Source organism: Panthera leo, chromosome D3, assembly GCF_018350215.1.
Source record: "Panthera leo isolate Ple1 chromosome D3, P.leo_Ple1_pat1.1, whole genome shotgun sequence".
NCBI lineage: Eukaryota > Metazoa > Chordata > Mammalia > Carnivora > Felidae > Panthera > Panthera leo.
The window spans coordinates 43,347,710-43,372,634 of record NC_056690.1 but is presented as its reverse complement, the minus strand read 5'-3'; the positions used below and the strand labels follow the sequence as shown (position 1 = coordinate 43,372,634).

The 24,925-nt window shown below is 39.4% G+C and overlaps 2 protein-coding genes across 3 annotated transcripts in view; one reads left to right on the top strand and one right to left on the bottom strand.

Moving 5' to 3' along the window:
• The window catches only part of YES1 (YES proto-oncogene 1, Src family tyrosine kinase), an 86,041-nt gene extending 61,821 nt beyond the window's left edge, over positions 1-24,220 (bottom strand). Inside the window, exon 1 of one of the 2 annotated variants that reach the window (XM_042910575.1) lies at positions 24,122-24,220. The gene's annotated coding sequence lies outside the window, so the exon portion shown is untranslated. Of the gene's footprint in view, positions 1-5,357; positions 5,414-24,121 lie in introns of those variants that run through there. The other variant, XM_042910574.1, reaches the window with a different exon arrangement.
• Positions 5,379-19,679, top strand: LOC122203111 (proline-rich protein 2-like). Its single transcript, XM_042909681.1, has 2 exons — positions 5,379-5,978; positions 19,539-19,679. Exons 1-2 carry the CDS (start codon positions 5,379-5,381, stop codon positions 19,677-19,679), a joined length of 741 nt encoding a protein of 246 aa, XP_042765615.1.
• Positions 24,221-24,925: the final 705 nt, after the last annotated feature.

Here is a 24,925-nt window from a genome sequence, read left to right as displayed (position 1 = left end):
TAACATGATACAACGTCAAATGCATTTTAGAAAAATCTAGGTTTTTCTTTTCTTTTTGGTGGATAGCTTGGGCTTTTTATACTCATTAATACAGTAAAAAACATTTCTTTAGAATAAACCATATTAAAGACTCGCTTAACTTCAACTACAGAGAGTCTCCAGTTTATCAGAAATATCAAATTGACCTTTAAATTCACATGTCAAAGTATTTATAAACTGTGTTATAAAATCATTTTCTAAAACAAAACTTTGAGTGAAAAAATGTAAAGCATTTGTTTTAATATTAGCATATGAAAAAACACTAAGTTTTATAAAATTTTAGTAGAGGTAGATCTTAAAAACGTGTGTAAAGTCATAAATATACACAGAACCACATCTCTGCATACAATTCAAAATTTATTAAGCATTTATCCTACTAGAAACTGTTTTCAAAGATTCATATAAACCAGTTCCTTGCCATTGTTAGCATGAGGTCAAATATATCATAGTCATGGAAAGAAGTAATTATAATGTAAGGAGAATGTGCTTTCATATTGGAGTTTTGTGGGAGCACAAAGACAGGAGCCAATACACTAGTGTTTTGCTAAGTACATGCCACAACGACAATGTGTACTTGTTCACTTTCAAGAGTACAGTCTTCGGTTAACTCTTCCTTCCTTCTGGTGATACAATTTTGAGTGCTGATTCTCCCAATGCTCCCTATTACCCATCCCAAATTAGCTAACCCCCAACCACCAAGTTCCAAAGCCAGAATTAGAATTAGCAAAAGAAACTGTCTCTGTAATTTTTCTGACAGTCATGGTAAAAGAGAGGACAAGATGCTGCTGCTCTCTGCTTAGCATGTTTATAAAATGAGCAACATTTCAGAAGAAGCAAAATTTGCCTATGGCATCTTCCAGTCTGGGGTTTGCCATATATAGCTGATAACATACCTGCGTTTGTTGAGGTCCATCTTTTTATACCCCAGGAATAAGGAAAGAACAACAGAATAAAGTAGCTAGGGTCTTGCAAAATTCAGCCAGACACAGGGGATATACCATGTGCAACTAGTTGTAGAAATAATCCCTCTTGAAGGTCTTCCACTTCCTGGGAGAAAGCAGGATGTCCAAAGAACGTGCATAGAAACTCTCCTGCCAACACCCAAACAGTAATAGCAGCAGCACTTCTAACTGACACGGTTTAAAGTAGCATGGAGTATATGTTACAAACTCCAGGGAACCTGCAGTCACATATATACACTCAAACAAGGGAAACTGAGGAGCACTGCTATCCTGGGCACTAAGGCTTGTAATTCAGTCCATCAGTATTATCCTGTACTTCGAAATTACAGGATTCTCTCTTTCCTGGAGCGAGCTTCAAGATTTTAAAGAGTAACATCAGGTGAACTCAATCCAGACCAGGATATGTTGCCATCAAGTCTGCTAGTTCCAAGACAACAGTAGTGCTGCCGCAGCCAACGATTCCTTGGCAAAGAGACATGTTAAAATGATACTGGCAGCAGCACCGGCTCTTCTTTTTCACCCTCTGCTGTTACTATAGCTCCTTTTGCTAAATCTGCCTCTGAGTTTAGACAGGAGCTGGATGGTTCATAATCACCCAGCAGCTGCAGCTGAGCAATACTCAGCCTAATTGTGGCGCTGGAGCAGCTGAGAGGAAGAAAAGCGGTAATACATACCCTACCATAGCCACACACAAACTGCTGTACACACTACCAATAAGCTACCAAGATACTTTAATAGGAGCAGGTTATTTCCTTTAAAGAAAAGCTGTTGTACTTCCCTGAAGAACTCTGGATTTGTATTAGAGATCTGTTTAAATGTGTGTGAACTGAAGGTGACCTAAGCCATGTAGAGCTCTGAACAATGGAAGATCTTAACTAAAACTTCCTGTAAATATTCATATAACAAAGCCAGCGCCACAAACATCACCTTTACAGCATGATTGAAAGTTCCTGTGATATATGAAACTGATGCAGATGTGATCTCTTCTTTAATTCTACATTATAACAATGCAAACCACAAAGCAACAAAATCAACAACTAAAACAGCAAGCCATTACATAAAGCAAGTAGCATAATATAATCATTCTGAGCATTTCTGAAACTCAAACACCATACTGTCACTTGCTTTCTTGCAAAACATACTATTCTGAAAAAAAAAGGAAAAAAACCATACTCTTCTGTTAGGTGCCATATGGCACGTCTTCATAAAGCTTAAGTAAACGAAAACTTAGTTTATGCTGAGAATTTCATGACATCCTTAAGAATATCAAAACTAAGGGATAAATTGCTGATCTAAGGAATTACTATTACAGAAAACAGAAAATGATTAAAAGTCAAGACATTACTTTGATGTGACAGTTTTGTCATTTACAAAACTTTATGACAAATAAGTTACATTATATATTTGATAACAATAGTATCCATTAGTTTAATAAACATTTGAGTACCTACTGTTTACCACGTATATAAGCTAAAGAGGATTTAAAATTAGTAAAATCTGGTTTCTTCCCTCAAAATATTAACATAATTAATAGTTATTTATATGTCAAGTAGTTACATACACTAGGTGGAATATGACAATTATGATTTAATAAGCTAATCTTGTTTGCAAAGGGCAGCCCAGGAGATGTTCTAAAGTCAGCCACTAAATGTTAAGTTCTTTACCCAAGCACCTTGTATAGTACATAACACACAGGCTTCTTAAAAAAAAAAAAAAAAAAAAAAAAAAAAAAATTATGTAAACTAAAACAGATACAGAAAAGCACAGAAGAAATGTATGGCTTAGTGAATAACTAAGTGAATGACTAAGGCCAACACCCTTGCAACCACCGCAAGGTTAAAACTTTGTCACCACTTCAGAAGCTGGGTCCCAATCACAACATTCTCCCTCTTCTCTTTACGTTTATAGAAATCATTTCCTTTCAGGGTTTTTTTTTTTTTTTAAATATAGTTTTATTTCCCAAGTTTGCATTCCCAGGCAGCAAAGCTTAGTATAACTGCTTTCAAATTTTTTGGCAGTAGGCTTTTTTTAAATTGAAGTATAACTGATAATACAGTATCCTTACTAGTTTCAATTGTACATAATAGTGATTTGATATTTTTATACATTATGAAACAATCCCCCCTCCATAAGTTGTTACCATTTGTCATCACACAAAATTATTACAATATTACTGACAATATTCTCTATGCTGTACCTTACATTCCCATGACTTATTTTGTAACTGGAAGTTTGTATCTCTTTTAAATATAATGCTAATAGGAACTAATAAATGATGCCTACAGTGAACATTAAATTGAGAGTTAAATGTGCTTATAAAGTAAAATTACTCACATTAACAAATTATTTACTGCCTAAAAGGATGCAAATGTGGACTTTGTATAAACAAATCGTACACCATGGGTCGGTAATATTTCAGTTATACTGGACCACCGCTATCCTTTTAGAATATTTGTTCTTTTAGCATTACATATCATGAAGGAGATTTATTTGCGTGGATGTTGATTTTCAGCTTGCGAATTTCCTGAATTTAAAAAAAAAAAACAAACCTGAAGCCATGTATTAATATTATACTTCAGCCGTAAGACAAATTCCACCTATCCCAGGAAGACAGGTCAAAGCCGTAATTTCACTTTCGGTTGAATAGAAAGGAGTCAGTTTTGTGGTTTATGAAGTCAGCAAAAACATACTGCAAAATTAAAGCTATTATAGTAGCTTAACATGATGGTAGTTACAGCAGAGTACACATTTTAAGAGTCCTTTTATCTTTTATTCTGAAAACATGGATCTGAACTGTCTTGTATTCAGATCCAGATCAAAGGTAATTGTTTTGTTTTTCAAATTCAGGACCCTATGAATTGTCAACCAGCATTCAAAATCTCCACAGAGGTTTAGGTAATGTCCAAAATTTAAAATAACTAAACTTCCTTAAGTCAACTACCACAGGGGTCTCACATATTAGTAAAACAAAACATATGTATGGCTTAGTGAAATACGACTTTCTTACAGAATATATGAAAATCCTATATGGATACACAAAAGGTCCTCATTCTATTACAAGATGCTCCTTCATTAACTGCCCATTCAAAATGTTTTTTGTCCACTGTGTGCCACTGCCCTAGTTAAGACAGATTTACCAGGTGCTATGCCAGTAAGTGCCTACAGTCACATGTACACATTTAGTAATATTTTCCTTACGTGTAATTTAACTTTAGAATTTTTACAGGATGGTTTAGATATATACAGAATTATCGAGATATTTTTAGCACTGTAATCCTACAGTTACAAGGACACACATATACTACAATCATATGCATGTACATGTGAAGCCATGTATGTGAAAGCACACCATGAAACACACCAATGCATGAACATAAAGTTGTGATTGCATTAGACTTCTCATCTTTATTTTAATAATTTACAAATTGTTAGACCGTATGTTATGCCATGCGTATTAATTACGCAGAAAATAAATGAACCAAATCGGAACTACGTCGTGTCCCACTCACTACAACACAAAAATCAAAGCAGTCCCTCCACAGGACTCGATTTTCTACTCCCCACAAACCACAAATTAAAGCAATCCCTACATCGGACTTGATTTTCCACTCACTGCAAAACAAAATTAAAGAAGTCCCTACATCGGAGTTGGTTTTCGAAGAGCTTCTTAAAACAACGCTGCCCCATGCCCAATGAAGCAAAAGCTGGAAGCAATTACCAAGAAAAACACACTTTAAAACAAAATTTTCTGTAACATGTGGACAGAGAACCGAACCAAATGGGAGACGGAGGGCCACAATACTGTAAAAGTGGATGCTGAATGGCATACTTCCCAACCCCCAACCCAAAACAAAGGAAAACTTTAACATGTTGCGGTTTTCAATCAAACCAAGTAAAGCGAGAGGCTCACCCACTCGCCCCCCCCCCCCCCCCACGTCCGCTCTCCCGGCACAGTTGCCACCCGGCGTCAGCCACATGTAGACCCTCAAGCTCTGGGACCGAAAGGGGCCGCTGCCCTCTTCCCTCACTCCGGCAGGGAGAGCCAAAATTAACCTAGCCCCCAGGCAGGAGTGGGAGGTTCCCTACTGCCCCAAGGACCTTAAGTCGGACTTGGGCGGGACCGGGAAGGACTGGACGGGGCGGAGACCGAGTCAGGGGGCAGGCAGGTAGCGCCGGGAAGGAGACACGCCCGCCGGGTGAGCCGGGGGAGGGGAGAAGTTTCTCCTCAACTTCCCAACTCGGAGCCTGCGGGGGCGGGGAGCGCGGGCGCCTTGGGGCGCTGGCGGGCGCCGGGGCCTAGCGCTGCCCGGGCCGGGGTCGGCCGCCTCCGCCCGCGGGGCCCCGCCGGGTCCTTACCTGCCGTCCAGCCGCGCTCGCATGAGTCGCTGCTGCCGCAGCTCGGGGTGGCGGGGAGGGGGCGGCGGGCGGAGGCGAGGCCCGCGGGGCCCTCTCCCTCCTCCACCTCCGCGTCCCAGGAGCCCCGCTGCAGCGACGACGGCACAGCCGCCCCGCACTCGTTACTTCAGGAGGAGGGAATTCCCGGGCTCCCCCACCCCTCGGCCTCACTCTCCACCTCCACTCAGCTCGGCGCCCGCCCTCGCCCCTGGCTCCGCCCCTCCTCGGCGGGGGCGGAGCCGGGGGCGAGGGCGGGGGGGGCTGCGGCTACCTGCGCGCGCGGCCGTCCTGCTCACCGGATCTCGCGCCGCGCCCGCCCGAGTTGGAGCGCCCCCCCGCCTTCCGGCGCCGCGGCGCGCTCCGCGAGATGCGGGGCCGTCCCTCCGCAGTCCCCGTCGGCTGCTAGTCCAAGTCACTCCTCCGGACCCAACATGGCGGCGGGGTCCGGGGCGGATTCCCGAGGAGGCACAGCTGAGGGGGCGTGAGGAGGAGGCGCTTCTTGCACGCGAAGAGCGGACCCACAGCGCCCCCTCCCCTTCCGCGGACCCTTCGGCCGCGCACTCCCCTGCCCCGGGAGCTGGAGTGAGGGGCACAGCTTCCGCCTCCTCAGCCCTTCTCGGTTCCCTTCGCCCCGTTCTAGTCCTGCCGAGGGCTTTGGGGCTTTGTTTGTTTTTGTGGGGAGGGCAGGGTTGAGTTATTGTGGTTGACTGTTTGCTTTTTAGTACCGTGCTTCCGCACTCTTTTGTCACTGATAGTAAAATCTCAGCCCATCCGCGTGAGCCGGAGGGGGGGGGGGGGCGCGTTTCTAACGCTCTCATCACCCTCCTCTTGATCGCCGTCCAAAAACGCTCGCGTCTGGCCTCCTTCCGAGCCAGGGATCCTGTCCCAACCCCTGGAGCTTCCTGTTGACTGTTGGTCGAACCAGCCTTGCCGGGAGGGGGAACCGAAGCCGAGTTCTTTTGGCGATTCTCCCAGGAATGGTGACCTTGGCTTATCTAGGGACAACGTATTTTTATATGATCCCGGCAACTTCCCAGTGAGGTATAGGTATTAGTATCCTGTTTGACAACTGTGGAAACTGAGGCTGCGACCCTGAAAGTGGAGCATAGTGGAACTAGAATTCTTCAAATACAAGCACCTTTCTTGTATGCCTTGTAGTCAGTCGCTGAAGAAGGGAAAGGATCCAGAAGGAGTTGGGAATAAAGATAAGAGTTAGTCAGTGTTGGAATAGGCTGAATCTTGAGGCTCTTCTGCTAAAATCACATATGCCCTATCAGACTTGTAGATTAACTTCCTCTCTGTGTTTCCTCTTTGGTGGGGATATCAGAACAGTAATGTGGGTCTGTTGGTTTCCTTTGTGGTTTTCAGCAAAATTCAGAATCATCTTTGACAAATGCGAAATGGTACAATCATATGTGTCAGTATTCTGGTATTCTAGTAACTTAGGAAATGCACATAAAGGTTTGAAAATCTTTTTTCTTCAGCTTGCTAAGTGAGCCAAAGGTAGGGATAGGCATTCACATTAACAAAAAGGTACACATAATATGGGATGGTACTTTATTTGATTTAGCTACTAACACTTCATTTGTTCTTCACTGTATTTGAGTTTAAACGTTTTCATGTAGATTTATATTCAGCTTTTTTTTAACTAGAAAATAAATTTTTGAGCTGTTACTTTTCTAAACTTCTAGATTAAATACAGATAATATTTTTGTTGTCCTAAACGTTCAGCCTCAAAAACTGAACTCTGAAATCCTAGTTTTCCCCAGTATAAGGGATGAGGTGGCTTTGAAGATGCTCTGTAAAGAGTTTTAAAGGTGGGAAAGGATGTCAAAATCCCCTAGGTGTTATATTAACTTATCAATGAGTCTCCTTCTATTCACCCTCATTTTGATTCTTTTTGTTACCTCATTCCCTGTTTTCTCTTTTGGAATGTTAATCTACATTATCCAGTTTTAGTCTGTAAATAACCTGGAGACTTCAATCTTACTTAGACTCAATGACTCACTTATTTCCAAGAATATTTAAAAAAACAACAAACCAAAACCAACAACAAAATGCCAACCAAAAACCACCACAACTACCACCAACAGAAGTAAGAAAGAGAATCTCTAAAGTCTTGATGAGTTTGGTACAATAGAAATTGCTTTTAAGTGCAAATCTGTTCATTCAAGATACACACAAATGACATGCACCCTTTGTCGCTCCCACACAGCACAGAGGTCTGGTATGTATGTGTTAAGGAGTGATAAGGGTTTTGGAATCCCTGGGAGAGTCTGCTGGTTGAGGAGGTTAGGGGAATGCTTGAAACAAAAGAAATGACATATGTTGAGTCCCTACAGAAGTGAAATGTATCATTTATTCAAGTTAATTAATGCTTACTGAATGTTCTGACTGAAAGTTTAAAAGATTCAAGGTTTAGCTGGGGCACATTCGATCTCACCCTGGGACATGTGATTTTGCCAGAAAATGTTTGTGTTTAGGATAAATCTACCTGCGGCTGCTCCTGTCACAGGCTGTGATGATTTTCTTTTCCTGATAACGAGAAAGCCTGCAGCCCTACACAGGGTGCATGCACTCCTCTGTGTTCTCTAACCATCCCACTACAACGCCCCCTCAAAATGCCTTCTACTAGACTTGTGCTAACCACTCAAAGCCTGGATCTCCTCATGTCCACTCGATGTCTGAAGTTATCTACACCAGTTTAGCCTGGCAAAAACTGGCGCTAAGCCCAATAAGGAAGAATATGAGGATCCCTCTAAACAAAGATCTGGAAATCAGGCAGATGGAAAGTATTCATCATTGAATGCTAGGCTCGTTGTGCCAAGCTTGGGGAGAAGTGCAGTAACCCATCAATTTCTCCTGATGCCTTCATTGCCTCAAGGACTGGTGCTTGTGTATTATACTTTTTACTTCCCCTTAATTGGGCAAGGTCTAAGAGAACTAATTCATTGGATGTGTACAGATACATCCTACAATGAATAGATGTAACAAATGCCAATCTTCTATAAGCTTCAGCAAATCTAGCTCATCTTGTTGCTCTGTTTTGTTCTTTCCAGCTTCTAAACTTTTTGGCTACCTGGTCTAAAATATTAGAATTACACCTTGTGCCTGGTGTGCCTCCCCAGCTCCAGGACTATTTTTTGGAAGTTTAGTCTTTGGATTGGAATTTACTTTGGGGTTTGTTTCTCAAATTTACATTCTTTCTAGTGCTCCTGCAGGTTGGTCCCAGGCCTGTTGCATCTAGCAAAAAAACCCCTAATTTCTGCTCTAGCTCCTCCTGGTACCCACTCTACCTACTCCTGGGTACCTTTACCTATACTTTAAACTTTCACACTCTCAACTTGGTTCTGTGACAACACTTTCTAAATTGGATGGTGCATGACATCTTCTCACATGCCCTCTGCCTAGCAGAATGTAGCATGAGGTGGAAACCTTTTAAGGGTATTTTGTTTTTTTAAGTTTACTTATTTTGAAGAGCAGAGAGAGAGGGAGTGAGAGAATCCCAAGCAGGCTCTGCACTGTCAGCACAGAGCCCTAAATGGGACTCAAACCCAGGAACCATGAGATCATGACCTGAGCTGAAATCAAGAGTAGGATGCTTAGGGGCGTTTGGGTGGCTCCGTCAGTTGTGTCCAACTTTGGCTCAGGTCATGATCTCTAGGTTTGTGGGTTAGAGCCCTGCGTTGGACTCTGTGCTGACGGCTCAGAGCCTGGAGCCGGTTTGGATTCTGTATGTCTCTCTCTCTGCCCCTCCCCCACTCACACTGTGTCTCTTTCAGTCTCTCAAAAATGAATAAACATTTAAAAAAAAAGAGGAGGATGCTTAACTGACTGAGCCATCCAGGCGCCTCTTGATGTTATTGTTTAACTCAAGTTCTTTTTCTCTGAGAACCAATCCTCTACCAATAGCTGGAGTGTAGCCCTGTGATCCAAGTACTACTATTCACAGGCTTCAGCTTCTAATTTGAAATTTTGAGTGACACAAAGGTGACTCAGCAATTATTCATGGTGGCTGTGGTGCTGAGACTCCAGTGGCAGAGGATAGATGTCTAGGGGAAGGAGAGTCCAGTAGCAGTAGGCAAGAGTCTAATGCTTCCTAAGCAGACCATCCCTAAGTCAGGACCTGGACTCCCCCACCTTCCTTAGCTCCTGCCTGAGTGTGCTCCACCAGTCTTCCTGTCCCTTCTCTGAACTTCCAAAATTAAAATCTCTTTCTGCTTAAATTAAGTACAGACTTCTGTTCTTTGCAAATGAAAACCACTACTTAGTTCCTGCTACTTCTTTGTGCTACTGGCAGGAAACTCAAGCACTGTAAGGGAAACATCTCCTGTCTCATGCACATAATGGGGGTGGTCAAGGGATGCAGGTACTGTTTTCAGAGAGAGAATGAAGTAGATAGATGCATGGTGAAAAGCAGGCAAAAGATATTAGAGGACCCCAATGCAGACTCGAGTTGCCTTAAGCCACATGTAAGACCCCAAACCTAGAATAGACCTGGCAAATGAGTCTCTCTCCTGCAGGCCCAGGGCAGTCATTGTTCTCAGATCACAACATAGTAGACTCTTCTTCCCAGAGCCCTAACTCCCATCCTCTAAATCCTCGACACAACAATTCAGGCAGCAAACACCTGATATTGGTGTCAGATGCTGAAACTCATTTGATATCTCTGTCCTACAGGCTTGTAATTTCCTCCCAAGATCTATATTTGCAATTCCTAGCCATTACCAAGTGTTTGGCCTTTACTTTTCTGATACATTAAGCTGGTGTGTGGTCATAATATGTCAGTGTCTCTGACATTGAGTTTAAGCACTACTAAAATTGCTACCAGATTGCTACATCCTGGAAATCTTTACAAATGGGTTATGAAAAGTAGAACATAACTTTGCTTGAAGGCAAGAAGTTAAAGTTAGAATGTTTACCTACATCAAAGGTTTGGAAAAGAAACTATAAATCAGGCATGCTCTTATCTTGTAAGTTAACTGACATCAGATTATAAAACATAAAGGGCTGGTTATTTGGGGACTTGTTATTGTTCAATATTTTACAAGCTAACATTGTGGTTGGCATTTTTTTAAAAATATGTTGAGAATAAATCTATGCTTTTAAAAACCTTTAATATCCTTTTTAAAACAAAATCTTTTTATATTTTCAGTGCTATAGATAATTATTTTTCACATTTGTGAAAAGTAAATTATATCTGAGCAAATTAAAATCTGACCAGGGGTGCCTGTGTGGCTCAGTCTGTTAAGTGTCCAACTTTGGCTCAGGTCATGATCTCGCAGTTTGTGAGTTCCAGCCTGGCGTCAGGCTCTGTGCTGACAGCTCAGAGGCTGGAGCCTGTTTCTTTTTTTTTTTTAATTTGTTTTTTTTTTACATTTGTTTATTTTTGATAGAGACAGAGCACAAGTGGGGGAGGGGCAAAGAGAGGGAGACACAGAATCTGAAGCAGGCTCCAGGCCCTGAGCTGTCAGCACAGAACCTGATGCGAGGCTCAAACCTATGAACTGTGAGATCATGACTTGAGCTGAAGTCTGGAGCTTAACTGACTGAGCCACCCAGGTACCCCAATAGGAATCTATAAAAAAAGAAATGTGGATTATATGGATTTGTAGGAAATTCTTTATTTTATTATATTATATCCCAAAGAAAGGGTTGGGGGAAAACTGAAAAAGATTCATGAGACCAAACTAAAAAGAATGAATTCAATTTAGAAAAAAACAACATACATTCAGTATACCTTTCTGGAGATTAGCCTTTGGCATTTATTGTCAGTTTTCCAATGGCACCTCCCCCAAACCATGGTCTTCAGACAGAGAACCAAATGTCTGAGAAATGACTACATGTACAGCATAATTACCTTGCCAAATACAAAATATCTAGGTTAAGTCAATGTTAAGGTTTACATTAAAATCTGCCAAAGCTAGGTAATTATAGTTAAACCTTCCATGGTAACCACAACTCAGTGATTAGAGTCAGTAAACAGTTAATAACCCAATGCTAGGAAAGGTTATTTCATGTTTTTAAAATCATTCATTCATTCATAAAGCATCTGTACAATATCTACAGATAAATTCTGTATATTTTATTTTATATTGTATTTAAAAAGATCTCAGGACTTTATTAACTTGGAGAACTAAAAATTAATGGTAGGGTATTTTCTTTGTGTCTAAATACAAGGAATGTAAATATTAATAGATTTTCAAAGCTTTTATTAGAATTTATTTTTTTTTTTGGAGAAGGAGGAATTAATATCCTATCAAATTTAATTTAAAATACATAGTTTTCTTTTGGAAATTTTCATTAGTGAGTAAAAATCAGTTTTTACTGTTTATACCTAAGTTGATTTAAATTTTTTGTAAATTTTGCTTAAAATAACTAGTTACTGTATTTTTAAAATTATTTCTTGGTTTTATTGTCATTATCATCATTTTCATTTCTTTGTAGTAGACTAATCTACAACCATTTCACCTTTTTTGAGCCCTGAGTTCTAGTCATTAATTTGCATTGGCCTATGTCCTTATGAATACTTGCAAGTGTGTTTACTAAAGACTCAACAACCATGCACTCAAGAACCAAAAAATATACAATGACTCACACTTTAGAGAACACTATTTAAATAATCCAAAAGTGACTAAAGTAGAGATTTTTCTTTTAGAGACCTGGTAATTTTTGACATAAAATAGAAAATTGGCACTCATGTTCATTTTATGTGAAATTAATTCCAACAAGTTAAAATAGAAGCAAAGCCAGAGACCAAGGAATGGATATTTTAAAAACCAGACTGGAAATTTTGGTTTATATTATGATGAGGTACTTTAAAATTTATTTCAAAAAATATGTTCAAGAAAATATGTAGATTCTCCTTAGACCTCTTAAGGACCTATTGTCTAGTTGTGAATTTATTTGAAACCTTGAAATAGAAAAAAAAAAAAAATTCCTCCTTTTGTAAAAGGCTCCAAGTCTTACATACTATCTCTAAAAGTCACTAGTCTCATTTCCTTTGAGATGATGAGCTATACGTCCAAAAAACAAAACATTTCCTGAGTCTGTTTAGAATACATAGGATCTGTTCCTAAGTGTCTGTCATGTGTCCTCAACAATCTGGTAGACATCAAAAAATAGATAGATAGATAGATAGATAGATAGATATTTATATAAAATTTTGAGATGGTTAATGGCACAGAATCATACAAAGTCTAAGCAAGTATTTGATAAATTTGGTCGTTTAGACATATAAACACTTATTAAACTTTATTTACTGTAAGATATGGAAATCCATATAAAGCTTTGACAGTGGAAAGATCTTTGGTCTGGGAGTAAATATTAATTCTGGTCTCACTGCTAGTGGGTGTGAGATTTCTTCTGGGGTTCTGAAAATATTCTGGAATTGGATAGTGGTAATGGTTTCACATCTCTCTGAATATACTGAAAACCACTGAATTGTGCATTTTGAAGGATGAATTTTATGGTATGTAAATTATTTCTCAATTAAAAGAAATTCTGGTTCCAGAATTTTATGCCCTTATGTAGCTATGTAATCTTTTTCCCTCAACTTTATTGGGATATAATTGATATATAACATTATATAAGTTTAAAGTATACAACATGATTTGATACACGTTTATCTATTGTGAAATGATTACCATAATAATGTTAGTTAGCATATCTATCACCACTTATGCTACACAGAATTGATCAAAGGATTGGGGCACCTGGTTGGCTCAGTCACTTTGGTGTCTGACTTTGGCCTAGGTCAGTGAGTTTGAGCCCCACATCCGGCTCTGTGCTGACAGCTCAGAGTCTGGAGCCTGCTCTGGATTCTGTCACCTCCCTCTCTGCCCCTCCCTGCTCACGCTCTGTTCTCTCTGTCACTCAAAAATGAATAAACGTTAAAAAATTTTTTCAAAAAAAAGAATTGATCAAAGGATAAAGTACATAAATATAAGGAAATAAACACTATGTAACTAACTTCCAATGGAAAGGATAGGGTACAAGGACAACTGATTGTCCATCTGAAGAAAGAAAAATTTGCCTAGAAAATTTTATGCACGTTTATTGGCCATTCATATTTCTAATTTTGTGAATTGTCCTGAATCAACTCTGCATTTAGGTGTGATTGTTCTTTTCTTTATGGATTTTAAAGTATTCTTATTGAATATTTTGAATATTTGAATTCTTTATTTTTCATAGACAATGGCAACATTTCCCCCAAGTTTTCATGTGCCATTTATCTTTATTTGTGGATTTTCTTTTAGTACAGAGAAATTGAAAAAAAAATTTATTAAAAAAATTTTAAGTTTATTTATTTTGAGAGAGAGAGAGAGAGAGAGAGAGAGAGAGAGAGAATCCTAAGCAGGCTCCACACCATCAGCACAGAGCCCAATGTGGGGCTTGAACTCATGAACTGTGAGATCATGACCTGAGCTGACACCATGGATGCTCAACAGACTGAGCCACCCAGGTTCCCTGAAACTGAAAAATATTTTAATTGATTTATCGATCTCTTTCTTTTTGTTTTCTTTTAAGTTGGCATTCTTAAATTTTCCTTTCTGATCCTAAAATTATTTATATATTTTTCTACTATTTTTGTGATTTCCCTTTGCATTGAACAAATTTAGTGCATTTGAATGTGTTTTATATTGTAGAATAGGAAGTAGTGATCTAATTTTTCTCTTTTTCCAATAAGATTGTCAGTTGTACCCGTATTTCCTGGAAATTAAATTTATTTCTTTTTCTTGCTTAATTGCTCTGACTAGGACTTCCAGTACTATATTGAATAGGAGTTGTGAGCGTGGGCTCTTTTGTTTATTCCTGATTTTAGAGGAAAAGCTTTCAGCTTTTCATCATCGAGTATGATGTTAGCTGTGGGTTTGTCACATAGAGCCTTTATTATGTTGAAGTATGTTCCTTCTATACTTGATTTGTTCAGAACTATTATCATGAAAGGATGTTGGATTTTGTGAAATGCTCTTTCTGCATCTATTGAGAAGATTATATAATTTTTATCCTTTATTCCATGTGGTGAATCATGTTTTCTAGCTATGTGATCTTAAGTACGTTTCCCAAGTTCTTAAGACTCTGGTTTTCTCCACTGTAAAGTGAAGGGATTTTATTAGATCAGATTTTTTTCACACTATGGGTTGCAGTTCCTTAGTAAGTAGCAAAGCAATTTAGTAGATGGCAACCAACCTTTTTTAGAAAACGAAATAAAGAAATATGAGTGTTACTACATATAATAAGTATTATTTTGCCAAACTCTTGTTTCCCTTATAGATGTGTACATACTGAGTCGTGATGTAAAATATATTGTTTTCATTGTGGGTAACAATTAAAAGTTTGCAATCCACTGTATTAGCTGATTTGTAATGTCCTTCCTTCTATAAAATTCTGTCAGTTTATTCTATTTGGTAGTAGCAAAGTCTCTATTTGATCTTGTAAAACTTGCAGGTAACATTCTTTGAACACTTACTGTGTGTCAGAAGCTATTCTGAACTCTTTGGGTATTAACCCAGTCCTCACTGCAAACTATGAAGCAGTACAATTATTATAATCCTTCCCATCTTATAGGCAAAGAAAATGAGGGAAAAAGAAGGCCACAGCTAAGATAAAAATATTTAGCTAGAAGTGGTGAAACTGGAAATTAATAGTTAATTTTAGAACCAACACTTTAACCACGATGTCATTCAATTAAGAATTCTAGCAAAAAAAAAAAACAAAAACAAAAAACCTTTAAAACATTTTAAACTGATTAAGATCTTGTAGTCCTTCTCTACTTAATATTATAAAATTATGTATTTTGGGTGGTGAATAAACAAACCACATTTGAGAAAGCATTAAAAGAGGTGGGGGAGGGATAGTCAACACATCATTTAAGACCATCAACTCTCTTCCCAGTTCCCTCTGTAGATCTCGAGGTTGGGGCTGAGTAACAGAAATTTTTGACTTAAAAAGAGAGAGAGAGAGAGAGAGAGAGAAATATTTCTCTGTGATAGTCTTCCCTTAAGAAAAAAACAGAACGCTTGTAAATTCCTTTGTTTCATCCTATTAATATAAAGATTTATTCAACTTTAGTTCAGTTGAATTTGGTCACAAATATGTCTAGTGTCTTTCCTCCTCTCAGAATTTTTCTAATTAGCTTCTAAAAAAGGCAAATGATACTAAGATGCATGAGAAATGAAAAACAGAATTTAAATGAATGGCTGAAGTCAATGCAATTAAAACAACAGCAACAAACGCTAGATTCTCTGTCTTCCTATTTTTTTTTCCTTTTGATGATAGCTATATTCTGTGGCACACATACATACTCACTATTCTACTAATTCAACAACCACAAAAATTATTTTGACATGGTCTCTGCTGCTCAAGTACATTCCAATTTGTTGGTAATAAAAATTGGAAACTATCGTCTCTTGTGTTCTTTACCTAGCACTTGCCATGATTTATATGCTAAGTCATTTAAATTCATCTTCTCCACAATCTGTGAGGTTATTCCCCCCTCCTTTTAAACTGAAACTCAGTTAAAATAATTTGGTATTAAAAGATCCTGCTTGAGTTAAACCGCAGATTCTCTGAGCCATGTTATAGTTTCTCCCCTAGCTCTGAAATGTTGCTGTTTCCCCCATACACAGTATACATGTATTTAGTATGTTTTCTGTTATTGCAGTTATTTGAAACAAATGTAATACTTTCATTCTTTCGCTTCCATCTGCTATGGGATTTGTATTTTACTATTATGGAGCATTTAGAAGATTTAGAGACTATTATTATTATTTCTGGTTCAGCTCAAATCGTGAATATTTCCTTTATGTTACAATCACATGTACATTTTTCACATTTCCTTTCAAAAAAAATTTTTTTATGTTCATTTATTTTTGATATGGAGAGAAACGGAGCATGAGTTGGGGTAGGGGCCAAGTGAGAGGGAGACACAGAATCCGAAGCAGGCTCCAGGCTCTGAGCTGTCAGCACAGAGCCTGACGTGGGGCTCGATCCCACCAACCGTGAGATCATGACCTGAGCTGAAGTTGGATGCCCTACCAACAGAGCCACCCAGGTGCCCCATTCACATTTCCTTTTTAATGCTTCATTGTGAATTATTAATGTCTAATGGGCCAGGAACAATGTAGCTGTTTAGATAGAATTTTTCAAATTCATCATGGAATTTAAAGAGAGAGGGAGATCCCTGGTTGAGTTTCTTTAAAAAACAAAACAAAACAAAAACCTCTATAATCATACTCTTGGAGCAGTGCTTGAAATAATGATTCCCCACAAGGAACATTAAATAATGTAAAGGAAAAGCAATTTATAAAGCATAACAGAGAGATAAACTTCCAGCCTATAAAACCTGTTTTGGAAAATTCAGATATGAAATTCCACAAGGCAGAGGAAGAACACATTTAGCAGAGATTTTAACCACATAGGAATAGTGCAGAACTACCATGAAGAACTTAGTGTGAGCAACCACATACAGCCTTACAAGCTTTCTGGACATTTATTTTCTAAGGCAGTGTTAAAAATATTCAACTGGGTAAAAAATTTTTTTAATGTTTATTTATTTTTGAGAGAGAGAGAATGCACATGTGAGAGCAGTGGAGGGGCAGAGAGAGAGGGAGACAGAGGATCTGAAGTGGGCTCTGCACTGACAGCAGAGAGCTCGATGTGGGGCTTGAACCCATGAACTGTGAGATCATGACCTGAGCTGAAGTTGGATGCTTAACTGACTGAACCACCCAGGGGCCCCTGGGTAAATTTTTTTTAATGTTTATTTATTTATTTTGAGAGAGAGTGTGAACACAAGTGGCGGAGGGACAGAGAGAGGTAGAGACATAATCCCAAGCAGGCTCTGCACTGTACTGCTGACCAGGAAATTCCAGATTGACTAGTTTAAGATTACATTCCCAGGAGAGGTTGAAATTGCAATTAAGTTGGGTGCTAAGTCTAGGCTTGCTGAGGTAGGCTTAGCACAAGTCACTCCATTTTGGACCTATTGTCCCTTCTTTTTAAATTTTTTTTTTTTAACGTTTATTTATTTTTGAGACAGAGAGAGACAGAGCATGAACGGGGGAAGGTCAGAGAGAGGGAGACACAGAATCCGAAACAGGCTCCAGGCTCTGAGCTGTCAGCACAGAGCCCGACGCGGGGCTCGAACTCACGGACCGCGAGATCATGACCTGAGCCGAAGTCGGCCGCTTAACCGACTGAGCCACCCAGGTGCCCCTCTATTGTCCCTTCTTAACAGCAGGTACTATTTATTTCACAATCACAAGGTTCTAGGCAAGTTACTAGTACTTCACATCATCACAGCTCTTTTCATCCCTCACAACAATCCTATAAATCCTAAATTTGGGCATTAATGAGGTTCATATGTCCTGAGAGAAATATTCTTTAGTGATGAATATCCTTTTTAATTTATAACAAAAGATAGAGAATAAAATTCTAATTTCTTAATTTTCATGAGACTTAGTAAGGCTAGTGTGTCCAAGTTTGTGCAGTTATAACAGGTGGCATCACTATTTTAATCAAGTCTGATTCATAATCACTTTTGGCCACTGCCTCCACAATTCACAGGTGCTCCCAGCCCTGCCTGTTTTCTTAGAGAGCTCAGTTCCTCAACCACATATCAATAAATGTGAACTACAAATTGCATATGGCTTAGGCATTTTTCAAAAGCTAGAATTTAACGATTGATTATAGATTAGAATCCTTACATAAGGGAATACTTTTGGATATTTGTCATGGACAGAAAGTATCTAATCTCAGTAATAGATATTGATTAATTTCCTTATTTTCATAATGACATTACAAACAAATTATTACATTTGTAACCTACTTATATTTTTCTCCTCTTGGTAACAAAATATAGCTTACATAAAATTCCCATTATCAAGAATTTTCCTCATTGTGTAGATTATGAAAAATCAGGACATTGAAAGGAGATGATTCCCCAGTTTCCCTTCATTATTCAATAGTAGAAATCATTGTTACTCAAGAAATGCTCACTGTACTGAATGAAACAAAGAAATATAAGAATATATCCTGCTTTTAGAAGCTTAGCACCTAGAATATTATACACAAAGATGAATAATAGCTCATATCTGATACATGCTAATGAAGAGCATAGAAAATAAAATCTTTGGGAATTTAGAGTAGAGGGAGATCTTACAGGCAGTTGAAAAGAGCTTTGAAAAGGCAGTGGGACATAATGAAGAAATCAATTCTATAAAGACATTCCTCAAAGGAAAGAAGATGACTTGGGCAGAGTTTCAGAGTCCAAAATGTGTGTGGAGATAGAGTGCAAACGATGCCAGAAGTTGGGGGTCTATACAGGGGGTAGAGTAGGAAATAAAAATGTCTGATGATTTGATGTTTACAGCTCTTGTCTTTGGACATGAATTTTTCTATCAAATGCCTCCAGTTCTTACTGTACTGAACTTTTTAAGGGTGGAGCCTTTATCTTATCTATCCTGATATCTTTAGCACCTAAGACCACACTGAGTGCCTGGAACAGAAAAGGAAATCTAGACTCGGATGCTTTAACAGACTGAGCCACCCAGGTGCCCCAATTAAAAACAATTTTTTTAAATAGGAGTTTGGTATGCAGTGGAAATAAGGATAGTTTTTGTAATTTGGTAAAGGATTTATATCTTTAACACCAATTTAAGACTCAATTTTGGGGGGTAGTGGGATGGCTCAGTCAGTTGAGCTTCTGGACTTGGGCTCAGGTCATGATCTCACAGTTTCTAAGTTTGAGCCCCCCCATCAGGCTCACTGCTTAAGTGCAGAGCCCACTTCAGATCCTCTCTCTCCCTCTCTCTCTGACCCTCCTCTGCTCACGCTCTCTCTCTCTCTCAAATCTTTATTAAAAAAAAAGAAAGGACTCAAAAATTTTTTATTGAAGTTATAGTCATTGTGTGTGTGTGTGTGTGTGTGTTTAAGTAATTTCTGTGCTCAACGTGGAGCTTGAACTCACAACCCCAAGATCAGGAGTCACATATTCTACCAACTGAGCCAGCCAGGTGCCCCTGAAGTTATAGTCTTGACAAGATGATAAAAAAAATTAGAATTACCCCAAATCTGCCATTCTGATAGTAGTTATTTGGCATTCTTGCACATTTTTCTCCTGCAATTCTATGCCTTCAGTCTCTAATGGAGAGTGAATTCCAGTTGGATTCACAAAGCCCCAACTTGAACAGCTTCCTGATAGTTTTGAGTTTAATGTTTTATACCCCCTCTTACAGTGACAGTGCCCAGAACAGTGGCCGGCAGGCAGAAGGTGCTTGATGTATTCTTGAGCAATGCGGATATAAATGAAATTGGTTTGGAAGAGACCTGGGGAAGTCTGGGATAGAGGAATGGGAAGGCTTTCTTTGTTAGAGGTAAAGATGAATAGATACCCCTCAACAGTGGGACATCAAAAATGATAATCCGATGTAGCAATTGATGAAGAGAAGCAGGAAATAGCAGGGAAATGAAGTAAAGGCAGGTACAACAGAGGCAGTCCAAAGGAATGAAGGCAAGCTTTGACCATGAGACTAAAGACAAGGGGGTGTTTGGGAAGGGGATGATGTCATCAGAACAACAATAGAGGAAGACAGTTTTGGCAGCAGCTTTTGAATAGACTTTGAAGAAAAAAAATTAGAGAGAGGGGAAAAAGGAAACGGGAAAGGGAAGTCTGCTCAGAACTCAGCATGACATTCAGAGTGGGTGGGGAGCTTCCTGTCACAGCTTGATGTTTGGAACATCTGGTCACCTCTTATGAAAACTGGGCCTTAGAAAGCTTTAGCTTTCTTAAGCCGACTAGGTTAGAAAACGTACGAATTCCATGGCCTAAGGGTCATCGCCAGTAAACAGGCGTATCTGAAGATGGGAAATAAATTCTTCTCTTACCCTGAGAACACTCCCACTAGTTTTCCAAGGTAAGTGTTCTTATTTGTAAATGTATATGCTTTATGTGTTTTGGGAATTTATTGGTTTTGTATTAATATTAAAGGATTGCAAATTCACTTTTAATTCAATGATCTCAAATGGTGAAATGTAGTTAAAAGATTTACAAAGAAAACAATTGTTTCCAAAGCTAATGATTTTCACTGCCCATTTTTCTGTTGTGTTGTTTAATTTTCCTAAGATTCCATACCTTGCTTCCTTTACAATCAGGGCCCAAAATTTCCACAACTCAATTGTGCCCTCTAGTGTTTCTTAGTATTTAATGCAGACTACTTTGGATTTTTTTTTTTTTTTTTTTTTTTGAGAGACAGACTGAGTGAGTGGGAAAGGGGAGAGGTGGGGGGGGGGGGAGGTGGGTGGGAGAGAGAACCCCAACCCAAGCAGTCTCCGCACTATCAGCACAGAGCCCCATACGGGGCATGAACACAACAGAAATGTGAGATCATGACCTGAGCTGAAACCAAGAATCAGCCGCTTAACCAACGGAGCCACCCAGATGCCCCTACTTTGGAAATTTTTAAAGTGGCCACAGGTAAAACTAATCTTGCAATGAGTAGGGAAGCTGATAATGGTTCCCACTTTATCAGCTGTAGGCTACCCCCTGTATTAGCCAGTATAAGGTAGCCATGTTATGTAACAAACTCCCAAATCTCAGTGACTCAAAAAACAAAAGTTTATTTCTCACAGAAGGTCCAGTGCAAGCTGGCCAGGCCTGTCTGCATGCCTCACCGTGGAGATGCAAAATTCCTTCATTTTGTAATTCTGTTATCTTACCTGCTAAAGTCACCAGAGCAGGAAAATAGAGATATGCAGATGGCACACTGGCTTTTAACTGGTCCAGCCTGGAAGCGACACATGTTACCCGGCTACTTTCTACTGGCCAGAAGTAGCAACCTACCCCAGCCCACAGGCAAGGGGGCCTGGAGGACACGGATGTTCTGGGACCTCTGTCTCTACTAAAGTTTCTATAAGAGCAGCTGCGGATGAACACGTTAGACATTCTAGCTTCATTATTTTGGGACATATTTTTGATTTGAAGTTTTCCAGTAGGAGAGAATTCAATCAAAAAGAGAAAACAATATTTTAATATTTATAATTCTTCATTTTCAATATGACACTCAAAATTAAATATTTCATTTGTATAATGGCCAAAATGTAGGGGACTGATTTTTATATTATAATTTCTGTTCTAATTGACTATTGTATAAAATAAAATGTCCCTATTTCCTTATTCTTTGAAAGAACTATCATCTTCCTCCTGCATCTATTCCTTCAACATAAGTTACAATTTTGTTTTTAATTATTTCTTTCCAACTTTAATTGGGTATATTTGAAAGCTGTTCTCTAACCTGTTCTTTTTACTGATATTCCATCTTAAATTACATTTATTAATGACATTTTGGAAGTTTTGCCTATTATTGGGGAAAATGTATTTAAGGAAACTATAATTATCTATTAAACATTGAGCTTAATGGCTCTTTTAAAATTTTCTTTATTGTTGTAAAATATACATAATATAAAATTTACCATTTTAACTATTTAAAAATGTACAGTTTGGAGACATAAAGTACAGTCACAATGTTGTGCAACTATTATCACCATCCATCTCTGGAATGTTTTCATCTTCCTGAACTAAAACTCTGTACCTTTTATTTATTTTTAAAAATTTTTTTTAAAGTTTATTTTTTTTGAGAGAGAAAGTGAGTAGGGGAGGGCAGAGAGAGATAGGGAGAGAGAGAATCCCAAGTAGGCTCCACGCTGTTAGAGCAGAGCCCGATGCAGGGCTCAAACTCAGGAAGCCTGAGATCATGAACTGAGCCAAAACCAAAGGTCAGAGGCTTAACCGACTGAGCCACCCAGGTGCCCCAGATTCTGCACCTTTTATTTTTTTTAATTTTTTAAATTTTTTTAAACGTTTATTTATTTTTGAGACAGAGACAGAGCATGAACGGGGGAGGGGCAGAGAGAGAGGGAGACACGGAATCAGAAGCAGGCTCCAGGCTCTGAGCCATCAGCCCAGAGCCTGACGCGGGGCTCCAACCCACGGACCTCGAGATGGTGACCTGAGCTGAAGTCGGATGCTTAACCGACTGAGCCACCCAGGTGCCCCTGATTCTGCACCCTTTAAACACTAACCCTCATTTCCTGCGCTCTCCTATCTCTGGAAACCACCATTCTACTTCTTGTCTCTATGAATTTCACTACTTAGTACTTCATGTAAGTGTAATTAGGCAATATGTGTCCTTCTGTGTCTGACTTATTTAGCATAGTGTTTTCAAGCTTCATCCATGTTGTAGCATGTGTCAGAATTTCATTTTTTTAGGCTGAATAATATTCTATTGCATGTTTGTACCACATTTTGTTTATCCATTCATCATAAGGGCTCATCTATGACAGTGTCACATTAATTTTGTTTAGTTAGTAAATCCTCAATACATATTTTAATAGTCTTTGATAATCTATAGCACATCTTGCTTAGAGAGACATAAAATTGCTCAATCTTTGGTTGCCCTATTACTCTATACATCTTATATATCTTGCCATTTCCACCTTTCATTAGGTCTTCTGGCAAATTTCCACTTTTCGAAGGAGGTTTTCTACACTGTAACTAACGGTGCTCTGGGGATAATCAACCGTAGTACTTGGCCTCCAGTACAAGCATGTTACATCGTTAAACTTTTCCTTTTCTGCCTTGATATTTCAGAGACTGATTTTTTAAAGTTATCTTATATAGAGAGATTCTATAGAGTGGTAGGCACTTCACCATCAGCTTCACCATGTTTTTAAAGTCTTTGTCATAATTCTATTGCTAATGATAGTGTTAACTCTCATTTTTAAAAATTTTCTTTTTTTTTAATTTTTTTCTTTTTTTTTTTAACGTTTATTTATTTTTGAGACAGAGAGAGACAGAGCATGAACGGGAGAGGGGCAGAGAGAGAGGGAGACAGAATTGGAAGCAGGCTCCAGGCTCTGAGCCATCAGCCCAGAGCCCGACGCGGGGCTCGAACTCATGGACCGCGAGATCGTGACCCGGGCTGAAGTCGGACGCTCAACCGACTGAGCCACCCAGGCGCCCCTAAAAATTTTCTTTTTTATTTTGAGAGACATAGACAGAGGGAGAGGGAGAGAGAGGCAGAGAGAAGGGGAGAGAAACCTAAGCAGGTTCCGAGCTGTCAGCACAGAGCCCAATGTGGGGCTCGAACTCACAAACCATGAGATCATGCCCTGAGGCGGAATCAAGAGTCGGATGCTTAGCCAACTGAGCCACCCAGGTGCCCCAACCCAATCCTCACATAATAATAATAGCCACTGAGCTCAGTTCCAAGTATTTGATAGCACAGTACATACTGCTGCTAGTTTTCAAAAAAGAAAACACAGGAGAAAAAGCAGGGTAGAAAGGAGGAAAATGATAACTTGAATCTTGGACAGGTAGGGTTTGAGGTGCCTGAGGGAAGCAGACAAGTTAGTGGGAAATGTGAATGTGCATCAGAACTCAGGAGCACTGCCAGGGCTGGAGGTAGATTTGGGAATGAATAATATGTAGGTAAGACCTACAGCTGCAGAACAAAAGACATTTCCAAGGGAGGGAGAGAATGCAGTTTCCACTTAGCCCAGCACCAGCCCTGAGCTGAGCCTGAGGCATGAGTAGGAATTAGCCAGGCAGGAAGCCAGGAAGGGATGTGAGCCTGCATGGTCCCTGCTAACTCCTGTTCTACTTTTCATTTCCATGGATTTGATTATCTGGGTACCTTTTACAAGTGGAATCATTGCATATTTACCTGTTGTGTCTGGCCATTGGGAGCAGTGGTGTTTACCCCAGCTGTTTAGCCAAACTATCTGAAGAGCTTTGAAAAACCACAAATGCCTGAACCCCAGAGCCAGGGATTCGTAGTCATGTGGTCTGAGGTAGGAGTCCGACATCTGCATTGAAAAAAAAAAAAGTGAGAACATCTGCTGTAGAGGTAGAAGACCAAGGGAGGATATTCTCATGTAAACTAAAGGAGGCAAGGCTGCAGGTGAGGGCAAGTGGTGACAGTGAAAAAGTACCTCCTGGAGGTTGAGAAGGGAGAGGACTCTGGAGCAGCCAGGGTGTTTGGCAAACAAGGTTTTATCTGCAGCTTGCATGGAGCAGTTTCAGTAGTGGGATAAGGGGAAAAACAATTGTCAGAGCAAGTCTTCTGGGACACTGAGAGAAATTCGAATCAAAATTATGGGTAGAAAGGGAAAGATTCAAGGACAGGTGGAGATTCAGGTAAGTGATGAGACAGGGGTGCATACATGGAGGGACTCATGCATGATAGCTTCTGTTTTCTAAGCAGAGGCCACACCATAAGTGATAAGAACACAGACTCAAATTCTGGCTCTGCCATTTCTCTCATCTGTGATCTCTGTGCTTCAGATTTCTCATCTGTAAAATGGGGAGATATATATATATATAATCTGTAAAATGGGGATATATATATATAATCTGTAAAATGGGGATATATATATATATATATATTTGACAGACAGAATGGGGGGGGCGCAGAGGGGGGGAGGGAGAGAGAGAGAGAGAGAGACAGAGAGAGAGAGAGAGAGAGAGA